Here is a 15,189-nt window from a genome sequence, read left to right as displayed (position 1 = left end):
TATATGAAAACAAACATGGAAAATATAGAATTAAAAAAATGATTAAAAATAAAATATTATATTAATGATGCTTCAGAGAAAAAATAAGATAGCAACTAAATAATAATAAAAATAAGAGTGAATAGAGTAGGAATGTACGCATAAAATGTGGAGTACATGCCCTTTAAAAGCAGGAGTGTGTCCGTGTGAATGTTCATGTTTCTGTCTTTCTCGGCTGCTTTATGAGTTCTCTCGTCACATTCGCTACACTCAGAGGTGTAATATTTCTTGTGAACACACTTCGGATTGTCTGAGGTCATTTAACAGACCCCTTTAATGGTGTCTTTCTCAGAGAAAGGACACACATCACACTGCCGTCCCGTCCGCGTGATGTTTCTCAGGGGAAAGACACTCGACAGAAGCCAACCTGGAAATCATGGAGCTACGGTGGCCCAAACAGCCCAAAAACCTTCAACTCACCTCCACAAACCAACACCTAACCAGCCACCAATAGTACAAAAACAGAGACACAAAAACAGTGTCTTTCCCAAAAGCGTTGTTGCTCTAAGCACGGTTTAATAATCCCTTAATAAGTCTTTAACTGTACCTACTGTAAAAACGACACAATAAAACCTCTTCAGAAACCCAATGCACAACAATCTTGCATTATGGTGGCGATCTTTTGCACATGCAGTCTCACATTTACTTCTAATACGGAATCTCTCAGATGTCAAAATGGCCTTCTTGATACAATTTCGGGTCTCCTGAGATTATCACATTACAACAATAAGCATTCAAGTGGCACAATAAGAAACCTGACTATGTGCACGCTGCTCTAAAAAGGGTAAAAAAATAAAAGAAATCAGTCAATCAGTCTCGTACTGAGCATGTGCATTAAACTTAAAGCCTGTTGCCTGGTAACTGTCGGCACAAAAGAGGGAGAGAGAGAGAGAGAGAGAGAGAGAGAGAGAGAGGGAGAGGGAGAGAGTGAGTGTGTGTGTGTGTGTGTGTGTGTGTGTGTGTGTGTGTGTGATGGTCGGAGGACTGGTGGGGAAAGAAACGCAAGCTAAAGAATAAATTTATCCAGAGCCATTACAGCAGGACTGATGTTGCTCGCGGGACGCTCACGGCTCGACTCCAGACATGATTTCATGAAACACTGAGAGACTAATGACACTAATATCACACACACACACACACACACACACACACACACACACACACACACACACACACACACACACACACACACACACACACACACACACACACACACACACACACACACACACACACACACAGATCAAGACTTCACAACCTGACAAAGACACATGAGTGATATACAGATAAGCAAACTGTACATCAACATTTTACAGCCTTTTGGCAATTTCAATATGCAACTCAACTTTTATTCATTTGTTTCCATTATTTAAACTAAAAGTTTTAATCCATTTGCAGCCAATTCGATTTAAAATGTTTTATGTTAATTTATAGTAAATGTGCAAAAGTTAGGAGTCAGTAAGATTTTTATTTTTTTTTAAAGAAATTAATACTTTTATTCAGCAAGAATGCTTTAAACGGACACAAAAAAGTGACAGTAAAGACATTTATAATGTTACAAAAGATTTTCATTTAAAATAAAAGCTGTTCTTTTAAACTTTCTGTTCATCAAAGAATCCTGATAAAAATGCATAATGGTTTCCACACAAATATGAAGCAGCTGTTTTCAACATTGATAATAATCATAAATGTTTCTTGAGAGTCAAATCATCATATTAGAATGATTTCTGAAGGATCATATGACGCTGAAGAGTGGAGTAATGATGCTGAACATTCAGCTTTGATCACAGGAATAAACTCCATCTCACACGGGGGAAAATTACTTGAATATTGATCATTTTGTGACATTGTGATGAATGCCGTGCATGAGAGTCTTGTGTCGGGTAATAAGAGTTCATTAACACTCCAGGCTGAGGAACGGCGGGTTTAAAACTTTGACGTCAAGCCTGAGAACGGATGTAATAGACTTAGTTCAGGTTAATGCACTTTAATATTACAACATTTTCAAATTATAACATTTGTAACTATAATGAGAAGGTGTTTCTTACGGTCTCAAGCATTTCGAAATTTTATTGCACCATTTGAATAAAGCCACGTGGAGACTATAAATAATTGAATTGATTGATTGTAATGAACAGTTTGAACTGATTCAAGAAGATGAACCTTTTAAAGCTGAATTTCGTAAATCACTAAAAAACACAAACACTAAAAAAATCTGTTGTAATGTTCTAAATGTCACTGAAAAGGTCTAAAACAATTATATAGGCAAAAATGTATATATTGTGAATTTTCAATATATCACCCAGGGCTAGAAGACAGAAACAGTGGAAGAGAAAGAGTCGAAGCAGAGGAAAGGAACAGACACCGGGTGAAACATGTAATCAGGAAAGGGCAGAATGATTAGATTCAGAGAGCGGCATGCTGGGAAAACAGGAGCGCCTGTTGAGGAGCGAGCAATTCTCACATACTGACTGATCATCTGTATGCTCACACACACACACACACACACACACACATCACCGACTCTAACATAATGTAAAACACACACACACACACACACACACACACACACACACACACACACACACACACACACACACACACACACACACACACACACACACATCACCGACTCTCTAACATAATGTAAAACACACACACACACACACACACACACACACACACACACACACACACACACTAACATCACAGACTCTCTAACATAATGTAAAACACACACACACACACACACACACACACACACACACACACACACACACACACACACACACACACACACACACACACACACACACTAACATCACAGACTCTCTAACATAATGTAAAACACACACACACACACACACACACACACACACACACACACACACACACACACACACACACACACACTAACATCACAGACTCTCTAACATAATGTAAAACACACACACACACACACACACACACACACACACACACACACACACACACACAGTAACATCATCAGCTCTCCAACATCCTGTAAGCACACACTCTCTCTCTCTCTCTCTCTCTCACACACACACACACACACAGTAACATCATCAGCTCTCTAACATACTGTAAACACACACTCAAAACACAAACACACACACACCATCAGTTCTCTAACATCCTGTAAGCACACATTCTCTCTCAAACACACACACACACACACACACCTGAACAGCAGATACGAATGAATCTGATCATGGCCACACGTGTTTCCAGTGTTTTCTCCTCAGTATCAGTGAACAGTTTCATTCCCCCCTTCCATCCCTCCTCTGAATCTGCCTCTATCTGTCCCAGTCTCTCTTCTTTTTCTCCCTCTCACACAGGGGAAAATTACTTCAATATTGATAATTTTGTGACATTGTGATGAATGCGGTGCATACGAGTCTTGTGTCGGGTAATCAGAGTAATCAGAGTTCATTAACACTCCTGGCTGAGGAACGGCGGGTTTATTCTGCTGGTGTTTCCACCAAAATATGAAGCAGCACAACACTGATAATAATAATGTTTCTTAAGCATCAAATCATCATATTAATTATTAATTAATGAAACAATAAAAATGTATGTCATTGGCTGTGTAATATTGTCATTTCATACATTTTCTAAAATCAAAAAGGAACTCAATGCCATGCTGTTTCGATTATGCATGCACTCCACTTTTGTTTTGTGCCTTTAACAGCATCCATATTCACTGCATTCACGGCTCTTGTAGCTTATACCTGTGACAGTTTCGTTTTTTAGCTATGGGCTATTTTCCTTGAAAGAGACACTCAACCGTGAATTATTCAGCAAGTCACCTTGAATGCGTCCACATGTGTCCTTGTGTTTATTTTTTGCACATAGAGACACGATAAGATGTCAAATGAAGATCACAGCCGATAAGAAAGACAGCAACACCTCCAGATGAGGTTTTTTTTTATTTCTGATGCGGCAACAAGATTTAGCGAATAGGTTTGAAATAACTCTGAAGGTGAATATCCTCAACTCAGTGGGTGTTTTTAACCATGCAATCACGAAAGGAAGCGACAGAAGTGAACACACACCAAATAAATAGCAACTTTTATTGATTAGTTTAGGAACCACTAAATATCGCAGAACAAATGATGCATTCCTTGGGTTGAGTGCACTGGACTAAAGCTGTTGTCAAACACGCATGGCTGGATAAATGAAGTTAGAAACAAAACTTGAGTGAAAGAATAGGCTATCGGTGCTTTCTTACAATACAAAGAATGTGAACAACTTCCTCTTGCATTTTCAAACATGAGATTTCAAGGAACATGCATTTCAGTGTTGTTATTTTAGGATTACCTTTCAGAAACAAATTAAGCATCCTACTAACAAACAGCTGAAGAAGTGCCTTATTTAAAGAAGAAACACATCACTCTTATTCTTTGACTTCTTTTGGAAAGTGAGGCAAAACCTTCATGACTTGTTAAACTGTCAATAAAACAAAAGTAATCTAAATGAACACCTGCGAAAGGCTGGCGTGTATCAAGATTTTATCGTTTACAGTTTACTGGCCATGTATATTTAAAAGCTATCAAATTATCTCAAATGAATAACGCACATAAATAGAGCAGCTCTGTGCATTTTACTTAGCGCACTACAAACATGAACTTGAACACATGCGAGAATGTGTTAATTTGTTTTTACAGTATGCAAGTATCCAGGATGCAGTAATATTTACAAATGCTCTAGGCCAGTGGTTTTCAAACTTTTTCAAGAGCGACCCTTTTTTTTTTTTTTTAAATTGACGCGGCCCATAGGCCTATATAGGCCCATTCTTAAGCCTTTTGTTAACAACCGCTTTTGATGATGCACGTGCAGTGGCTTATCCGCAACGCAAAGTTGATTCTGCACTCTTTTGTTCTATAGGCTAGCTAAAGCTACAGGGATGCTAATTAACCGGTTAACCATTAACCTAACTCTTGTAAGAATTTTAACCAATTAATATAGCCTACTATCGTTTGCTGTATGCTTAAAACATTCACTAAAAATATTCCACAACAAATCCTTTAAATTGAATGATATTCAGAACAGAACAAGAATGGAAAAAAATATCTATAAACAAGCCAAAGCGAAATAATTTAAAGCGAAAGTGAAAGTAAGCGCGTTGGGCTCGTACGTAACTCTCTCATTCGAATACATTTTTTTTCCATATTCGCGATTTATTTGGATGCTAAACTGTTATTTATTATAGGCTTCTAAGAAAAAAATAAATGATTATCCCCCCAAATTTTAAATATGTATTAGGCTTCAAAAAATATAAAAACTTTTAATTTAAGTGAACTTAAAACAAACCTTACATAAACCCATTATAAATGTCATATTTAGGCTACATGTGCCTTTCCTGTCTAACAGGTATGAAATATACAGAAATTGAATAAGGTTATCAAAACATTCTGCACTGCATAAATTATAAACTAAATATAGATAAATCCTTATTAAAGCTACAAGCATTCTTCAGTCAAGAGCAGTTAGTAATTTTCTCAGAGAATTAGCTGCTGCCACTTTAGGACCAGCCACAGGCAGCTGACCTCACGCGACGCATCCCATTCTCTCACTACTCTTTACTTTCATTTAAGATTTTATTTAACTCATTTAAGACTGTTCTTGTGAGGATACTCGACAAAACGGACATTTTGGCATACATGTGTGTTGTTCGTTCTAGCGCGAAAGAGAACTTGATACTGGCGCGCGTCTATCTGTGGGTCGTGTGTTTGTGTGTGTCAGGATCACTGACAGCGCGTTCTATTTTGTCTTGTCGCGCATGAAAAAGCATTTGCATGAATAAGAGCGGGATCATATAACGATAGCTTAGTTTCTGGCGTTTCATCGCCTGTACGTGCAGCAACCGCGATACCACGGAGGAGCAGGACCGAGCCTATGTCGATGCGCGCTCGTCAGCGTCCGGGAACATCGCGTGCACATATAAACAAATAGCAAACGGGATTTTGGATTTTGAAAAGTGGGGAGGACATGTCCCCCCTGTCCCCATAGGAAATTACGCTCGTGGGCTTCTTTGTAATTCACTCACGTTCCAATATCGATCCCTCTTCAGAAAATCACAATCTTCACATGCTCAAAAATGTGTTTGGAAACATCACAGTGGAGCGGTGCTTACCCTGAATTGCACGAATTTTAGGCTATTGACTATTTAAACAGAGCAGTGTAATTTTTATGTGAGGTTGACCATTTTATTTTGATAACGAACCGGCTGCGATGTCAAGATTGCAGTGCTGGAATATGTTGTGTGCGTGTGAGGCGCCACCGGCACGATGGAATCATAGAAATATACTCCGTTATTTTGTTCAGGACATCATTCGAAACTGCAAAGTATTTATTTATATTTGTGTACACTCGCACATCATTGTGCTTTTGTAAAATAAAGAAAACAAACAAACTGCCGTCTCGGTTTCCTTTCCGTCAACTTGTTTGTGAGGCGCCGCGCCTTACAGAAATGAACCAAACTCAGCAGCATGCTGTCAGTTTTTTCTTTCGTTTTATTAATCTATTAATTGTTTAAATAGCCATATTGCGCGTGTTTCTTTTATATAGGCTTATAGACTATGATTTTATGAAAACAAATTTTGTTTTTTAATTTAATTATATTTAATTATATTTTCCTTAAATCATCCTGGCGACCCATTTTTTAAGTCTCGCGACCCACCCGAGGGTCGCGACCCAGGGTTTGAAAACCACTGCTCTAGGCTAAACTAAACAATTTCACTTTCCAAATGAGTCCTTCACTTTCCAAATGAGTAGTTAAGTAGACTTAACTACTGTAACTGCTCAATTCCAGACTTTAAATGGATAATGAATGATTTGTTTAACTGCATCTTGCTTAAGGAAACTCTGAAAGCAAATTCCTCGGTCACGTGATAGGTGAAACGTGTTTGAAACAAACAGAGACCAACATGCCCTCATAAACATGAGCCAGATAAGGACTTTCCTATTCACTAGGCCAGTGGTGTTTCAATGGTGGATTGCGGTCTGGTTCCACAACAACGCTAGCCTGGCAAAACCCAGACAGACTTCTGGCCAATTTAGATTTGCTCTGCAAGAAGTCAAAGAGCCCATTCAAGCCGATTTCTAATCCGTCCAAATCGCGGCACCAATCAGAAACGTTGGGGCGGGCTTTACACGATGACAATCGCTCTGATTGGTTTTAGGTCTATCCAATTGCACCCAGAGGCATTTGAGTGACGTCCGTTAGTGAAGGTCACCAACATTTAAAGGGTAACTAAACCCTAAACCAACTAGTGATGGGAAGTCCGGTTCTTTTCCGCGAACCGGTTCTTTCGGACAGTTCGTTTCAATGAACCGGTTCAAAAAACCGGTTCACCAGTTCTTTTACGTCATCACGTAATGACGTCAATTCTATCATCCCGGCGTATAAATATACATTAAAATAAAGGCATTTGTAATCATAACTTCAGTTAAATAATAGTACTCATTGTCATAATCATCTTGGATAGGTTTCTTACATTTACGTTTTGAAAATGAACCCTGTAGTAGGCCTAAGGCGATGCGCAAACGCGGATGTTTTACATGTCTTAAAGTGAATAAACTGGTCTTCATCAATTTTATTTTATTTTGTAATTAAATAAACTTACATTTCGCCGAAATTGGCCCCTCATTCAAGTCCTTGGTTCATCCGTGCTCATGTATCAGTAGTCATAGTCATAAACAGTATATAAACACAGCATCAGTTGGCCAAAAGAAAGTTCGGTTCAGAGACGGTGCGATCACGCATGCGCAGTCTCTCCAGCTCATCGGTTCTCCGTATCAAACGTGTCCGAAAGAAACAGTTCTCGGTTCTGTGCTGGTGATCCGAGAACTGCTGCAGCAACCAGTTCTTGACTCGAGAACCGAACCGTAGCATATGCCTGTGTGTGAGCTGAAAACTACTGAAACCTTACTAGGCTAATTCAGTCGACAAAACTAAAAACTTGATGCATGTCTCCAGTATGTTTAATACATTATGTTTTGATTAAAACATTATAAACATTTAATGCACCCTTTAAAACCTTGGCAAGAGTTTACATCAAAAATGTATATCACCTTACTTAAAAATTAAATGATCTGTTCCTGAAAATAATGTTTTAGTATAATAATAAATGTTTAGTTTTATAATCCATTCATTGTTTCCAATCTTTAAAATAATACAGTGAAAAGGCAGTAGCCTATGTGATAAACATGTTTCTAACATGTTTTATTTTGTTACACTTATTGATGCTCAATAAAATAAAACATGCATTTCGTCCCTCTGAAAAAATCGCACGCATGCTCAGCTCATCAGCTCATCGGTTCTCCGTATCGAACGTGTCCGAAATAAACAGTTCTCGGTTCTGTACTGGTGATCCGAGAACCGCTGTACCTGTACGTTCGGTAGTGCGCGCATGCTCAGTATCAACTGCTCGTGCTCATCACTTCTCTCAGCACAACATGTCTCAGTTCAGTGAACTGTTGGATTTACTGGAGTAACATATATAGGCATACATCCAACAGCTGAGAGACTCCGGGATATTGGTTTATTTTGAGTCGAAGGGACTGTCAGGAGTCAGGACTCAGGCATGTCCGAAAGTGAGTAACTTAACTTGTGGATCAGCGCTGACGCAAGACGCGAACTGTTTCGAACGATTCAGTCCGATTTAGTGTACTGGTTCGACCAGTTCACTAAAAAGAACCGGTTCAAAAGAACGATTCGTTCACGAACCGGCCATCACTAAAACCAACTTTTTTAAGTTAATGATCTGTAAGAATGGGGCTTTATTAGTGCTGTGTATTGATTCGAGTAACTTTTTTGACATTTGGGTATAAAGTGTTTTAATTTTACAATATATGGTGTAAAAACGTCTGAGTGCTGCCCTCTTCAGGTTGAACGGTGGCTACTGCAGTTGAATTTTCCTATTGGATGTTTGCGGTGGCAGGTGACGTAAGCAGGTTCCAGCTCACCACGCCCCTGGTACGAGCTCACCACGCCCTTGGTATGAGCTAGCGTAGATTTATCTGTATTTAGTACAGTGGTCAGGATGGTACGTAGGTGTAGTGTTGCTGGTTGCAACAGCACTGCTGGACCGCATAGCTTTCCAGCAGACTTGGAAATTAGACGCCAGTGGTTGCATGCACTTGGCCTGGAAGACCGTGAGTGAAACCTGCATTTTACGCGGGATTGCTTCTCCAACGCAATAGAGGTGGAAATGGGCTTCTCCACACAGCTCGCGCTGAAAAGTGAAGCAGTGCCAAACGCTGCTCCTCCTGGATGGACTCCACCACCGCAGCGGCGTCTTGATGTGAGTGATCATATATATTGTAATCACAATTTATGGTTAGGCTAAAGTTAATCCTCTGGGGTCGACAAACACGCCAGCGCATTTTGCTGGATTTTTTCACAAGTTCTGTCATACCAATAGAGTTCAATGGAACTTGCGACCATAGTTGGCTAACGATGCTTTTGGGAAACGCACCCCAGGTCTGGAGACTTAAGTAATGCAAATTCCCTATAGACGGGTTTCTGTGCAACGTCATCACATAGATGCGCGCGCATCTAAGAGGCAGAAAGCAGATCTTTCGGCTGTATACAGCAGAAGCAGAGATGACACGGAGCTGTTGTGCTGTAAACTGCACTTAATCATTTGGATCTATTTGCATCCTTGTTTCCATTTCCTGAGTATCTGGTAATGTTAAAATGCAAAACTCTGATCTCGTGTCAATAAAACTTTATATCTTGAACATGACCACAAAGCACATAATTATATGTATCTAAGGATTTATATGCCCGCAGGTATTCCTTTTGTGTAGGCTATATACGCTGGGCTTCTATTTGAGATAAGTTCTTTCAGAGAACTCTGCATAACAGATAGCGGTTTTGCCTCCTGGATGCGCGCGCATCCGGTATTGTTTGTATACAAGAAACCCGTGTATGCGAGCTCATGTTTCCATATGAAAGGTTTCTGTCTTGGTCTCAGTATGCTGAGTGTATTTACTAATGTCAGGTATGCATCTTTCACTCATTATCTCTGAGCATTTGATGTTATTGTATTGATTTTGAATTGATTATGTAATTGACATGATACATTTACCTGACTAATAATACATTGTTACATTTGGATTTATTCTGACTTACTCTAAAATTATTAACTCAAGTAATAATAATCATAATAATTCATTCCATTTATATAGCGCTTTTCTCTAAGCGCTTTACATAAAAGGGGGGAATCTCCTCAACCACCAATGATTAAGTAGATTATGTTAAATCCATAACACCACAGACCTACGCTCAGGATAGTATCAGACTAAAACTTAGTGGAGCATTGGGGCACGCGACGTTTTAGAGCTCAGACTAACGTATCGGCATTAGTTAATGTATATTTAGACTCCGTTTAGAGCCGTTTAGTGTGTTGTTAGACCTGTCTAATGGGGTAAGCCTGATTATTGTAATTTTACTCTAAGTGTACCTGGGAAACCATGGCATGATTATTCAATGTTAATGGTCGTGACCTCTGGTTAGATATAGTTTTAACCTAGTTAAGTGTGTATGGGGACTACATAATATACTTTTAGAAATGAACACGCATGGTGCGGTTATCTAAAAAGTAGTAGTCAATCGCATCTGTTATTGACCAAGACAGACGAGTTTGTGATTATGAGGTCGTATGCCCGGCCGGTGCGAGACTCGAAGTGTTATAAGAATCCGGATGAACGTGTGTCCAGATCTCTAGTGTTCCAAAATATCACTTCTGGGCATCTATTGTGATAATGCACAATACAATAAAATCGTTTGATAAAGAGTCTGAGAATCAAAAGGAAACAAAAATAATTTCATTGTATTTAAAAAAAAAAAAAGACTCAAAGAATAACATCCTGTTATGTGGAGGCCCAAATGATTTATCAAACAAACAAAAATAGTCCAAAATCGGAAACGTAGGAGAAATCACAGGGGGAAAATAACAGACAATTCCATAAAACCGAATGAAAACCTAACTTTACTCCCCCTGATGACTGATGATGGAGACAGCAGTTACATTTCCCTCAGGTCAAAGCCCACCTCCGCCTCACACACAGCAAATCAGGAACCACTCATTGAGAGTACTATGGGCAAATGCTTAAAATTTCCCTCGAGGATTGCATAAGGGGACAGGGGATCTAGTTGTTTCACTCGTTCATTTAAGGACAGGACAGAGGAGAAAGAGGAGAAGGAGAGGCGGATCCAAACTGCAGCCAAAAACAAAAAGAAGGTCATTCAAAATCAAAACCAGAAACGTATGCGAATTACAGGGACAAACTGACACAACAACTAAGCAACAGCATAGACCAGGGGTAGGCAACCTAAGGCACGCGTGCCAACACTGGCACGCGGAGGGTTAATCGCTGGCACGCAAGCAAATGCGAGAGAAGTGTATGTATTTCATTCAGATAAAGTAAACCCCTTTTCCACCAACAAGAACCGGGTGCTAGTTCAGAGCCAGAGCCAAAGCTGGTTCAGAGTTGGTTCGACTGACGAGCTTACTAAGAACCGGTTTGCCTTTCCACCGGCTAGAGAGCCACAACAGAGCCAGATCTTACGTCACTGTATACGTCTCATGTTGCCCAGCAACCGCTAGTGCGGTAGCGCCAAACACAAACACGCCAGGCTTGTTCGAGATGCATCGGCTTCTCGCAGATCGATCGCCGCATAACATCAAAGCACTGCGATAGCGATCTAAAAGCACAAGGAGTCGTAGCCCCAGTTTGCTCTCCAAACACTCCCGCAGCTCCGATAGGTCCTCGCCGCTCCGATGCATCTCGAACAAGCCATCAACAATAACGGACGTTGCAATACTATGGATGCTCATGGGTTTGCAAAAATACATCAGAATCCAACGCGTTCGTGCAGCTCGCCGTAACTTACATAGACGGATATTATAATCGAGCTGCTATAGGGCTTGGGCGTCGTGACGTCATACTTGGCGTGGCGGCCATGTTGATGGCCTCGCGAATGTAAACATACAGCAAGTCGAACGAGGAGAAGCAGAGTTGGGAGAAAGAAAAAATATGTTAAAATCCCGAACAGGATGTGGAATTTTCTGGGATACGTTAAATAGGGAAACCAGGGACCAGTATGTGGACAAAATCGGCAAAAAAAGTGTAGTTAGTAGCTGTCAACCCTCCCGTTTTTCCTGGGTTTCTCACGTATTTGAGCTCTTTTCCCGCTGTCTTCCCGTTTTAGTATTTTCCTATAAAATATCCCGAAAAATGACAATTTCAACATTCATCTTTATGTTGCTATCCCTCTGCAAAACTGCAGCATTAACTAAGCGAGTTGTGAAGCTAGGTCTAACGTGACTTTGCTTACAGATTGGCGTGAAATCGTGCTCTCACAACAACCACGCTGTTATCTAAAAAAAGGCCAATATCACGCTAAGGTTGCCAGAACAGATGTTTTCAAAGCATCGTTTTGCTTACTTGAAGGCAACTTCAAGTAAGCAAAACGATGCTTTGAAAACATCTGTTTTTCTGGAAGGGAAAGGGGGTAGCAACAGGACAACAGTACAGAGACTGACAGGTCCGATGGAAGGGCTAACATTAATGTTATGATAGTAAGCTATTAAAATACGGGATATTTTACAGGAAAATTTGTCCACATAACTTACTGGTCCCTGGTTTCCCTATTTAACGTATCCCCGTAAATTCCACATCCTTTTCGGGTCCTTTTTGTCCTTTTTTCTTTCTCCCAACTCTGCTTCTCCTCGTTCGACTTGCTGTATGTTTACATTCGCGAGGCCATCAACATGGCCGCCACGCCAAGTATGACGTCACGACGCCCAAGCCCTATTAGCTCGACTAGCTGCTATTTTGAGAGAGCCAAGATGGCGGCTTGACTAGACGCACATGTAATAGTGCTCACAACAATATAGGGTATATCTTACATTTGCTGATGTAAGAAACAAGTCACACTTTATTTGAATGTTATTGAGATTCTTAGAAATAATTACAGTTCATTAATACTAGCTACAAGACTTCTTACTCGAATAGAAAGTCTAGAAGTTATCATGGACTTGTCAGCCCCTGAAAAGATGGACGTTGGACTCCAAAGAACGACGGAAAAAAGACTCATTAGTGAAACTTATTCTTACGCTTGTCAACTGAAAAAGGATGGAGATTGTGATTCGACTCCAAATACGCCATCCAAAGCACCTCCGTCAAAAAAGCATGCAAAAGGTGATGCAACGGAGGAACTAACGTTATGTCAGGTACAGCAAAGCATCATTCAAATAATTAGACAGTCATCAGAGGAAATAAAAGACATGGTAAAAGAAAATTCGAACAGCATCAATCTGTTGAAAGAAGCGTTAGAAGTGGTGCACTCTGAAATTTTCGATATTCGGAAGGAGAACGAAGATTTGAAAAACAAAAATGAGACGAACCTGAAGCGCATCGCTGAAATGGAGGACCGAATAAATGATCAGGATCGATACTGTCGAAGATGGAATCTTCGATTGGAGGGGCTAACCGAACGTACAGAGGAAAACGTCAAGACTCGGGTAAAGGAAATCTGCCAAGCGGTGGTTGCCGAAGAAGATCGCAATTTCGTTGCAAACAATGTGGATATTGCTCACCGAGTTGGAAGACCCATCGCAGACGGCGGCAAGGATAAAAAAACAAGGTCGGTGATAATAAGATTCACTTCCAGAACAGCGAGGGACCTCACATGGAAAGGAGCAAAGGGAAATGACTTTCTAAAGAAGAATAAGATGTACTTCAAAGAGGATCTCACGTTCAAAGACAGGGCTACGCGGAATCTCCTTTGGCCTTCGATCGACAAAGCACGGAAAGAGGGCAAAAGAGCCTTTTTTGTGGGAATCAAGGCAATTGTAGATGGTAAAGAGATTAAAATGTAAACTTATGCTCGTGTTATCCTGGATACTGAATCTTAAATTTCTGTGAAACGAAAAGTCTGTTTGTTGGTAGCCTAATTATACTTTAAAAAATGGAAAAACTTGTAGCCTAAGTTCTGAAGCCCAACAGAAGGCTGTTCTTTATGTTCCTGAATTTGAAGCAAACAGGATCTCAAGGCTGGTTACTGAAATGTGACTGTCTCGAAAAATTGGGGGTAAGATTACCCTTTATACACTCTCAACACTTTCAATCGTAATTTGCTAATTGTTCACCTAATTATTTTATTAGGGTTTTTGTTTCTTGTTCGAGTTAATGTCAATAACAATATTTTCTGTTAATGCTAGGGGTATACGAGATATGCTAAAAAGGAAAGCTCTGTTTTTGTTTTGTAAAAGTAAAGAAGCAGATTTTTGTTTCATTCAAGAAACTCATGCCTGCCAGGATGATGTGTTTTTTTGGAAGAACCAGTGGGGTTGTGACATTTGGTTTTCTTTTGGAGCATCAAATAGGACAGCAGGTGTCGCTATTTTAAAGGACAGGTTTTCAGGGAAGGTTATAAGTCACAAAACAGATGATCAAGGTCATTGGATTGCTCTGCTTGTTGATATAAACCAAGCTAAAATTATTATTATAAATATATATGCCACCAATAATAAAAAAACAAATGAATTAATATTTCAAAATATTGAAGGCCATATTAATCGTTTACATTCAAAATTCCCCGTAGCTGAAGTAATCTGGGGTGGTGACTTTAATACAGTGTTTGATGGAAGACGAGATCGTTTGCCACCTAGAATTGACAACACAGCAAGTGAATTAAATAATGTCTGTTTACGACTAAACATAATTGATATATGGAGGTATAAAAATCCACAGTCATTTGTGTATTCATGGAGTAATAGGGACAGATCTCAACAATCACGTATTGATTTTTGGCTAATTTCAGAACATTTAAAAGAGAGTGTTGAATTTGTTACTATTGAACCATCAGTTTTAACAGATCACAAAGGCATAACTATTAAAATTAATGTGGTAATCTGTCAATCAAATAGAGTTAAACGAGGATATTGGAAATTAAATAATAGTCTATTGAAACATAATGATTTTTGTGACCAAATTAAGACTTTAATTGTGAAATATTGGCAACAAGCTTCTTTGATTCAAAATTATGGGAAATTATGGGAACAAACCAAATTTGAAATAAAGAAATTCGCAATAATATATGGAAAATCCATT

At 39.5% G+C, this 15,189-nt stretch overlaps 1 protein-coding gene across 1 annotated transcript in view; it reads right to left on the bottom strand.

The window, feature by feature from the left end:
• Positions 1-11,858, bottom strand: part of LOC308706836 (uncharacterized protein) — a gene marked incomplete at both ends in the record, with an annotated part of 40,434 nt that extends 28,576 nt beyond the window's left edge. Inside the window, one exon of the mRNA XM_081392702.1 lies at positions 11,755-11,858. Coding sequence (XP_081248828.1) covers positions 11,755-11,858 — 104 coding nt within the window. The remainder of the gene's footprint in view (positions 1-11,754) is intronic.
• Positions 11,859-15,189: the final 3,331 nt, after the last annotated feature.

This window comes from Scardinius erythrophthalmus (genome assembly GCF_964197995.2).
Source record: "Scardinius erythrophthalmus genome assembly, chromosome: 18".
Lineage (NCBI taxonomy): Eukaryota > Metazoa > Chordata > Actinopteri > Cypriniformes > Leuciscidae > Scardinius > Scardinius erythrophthalmus.
This window is presented reverse-complemented; position numbering and strand designations above follow the sequence as displayed.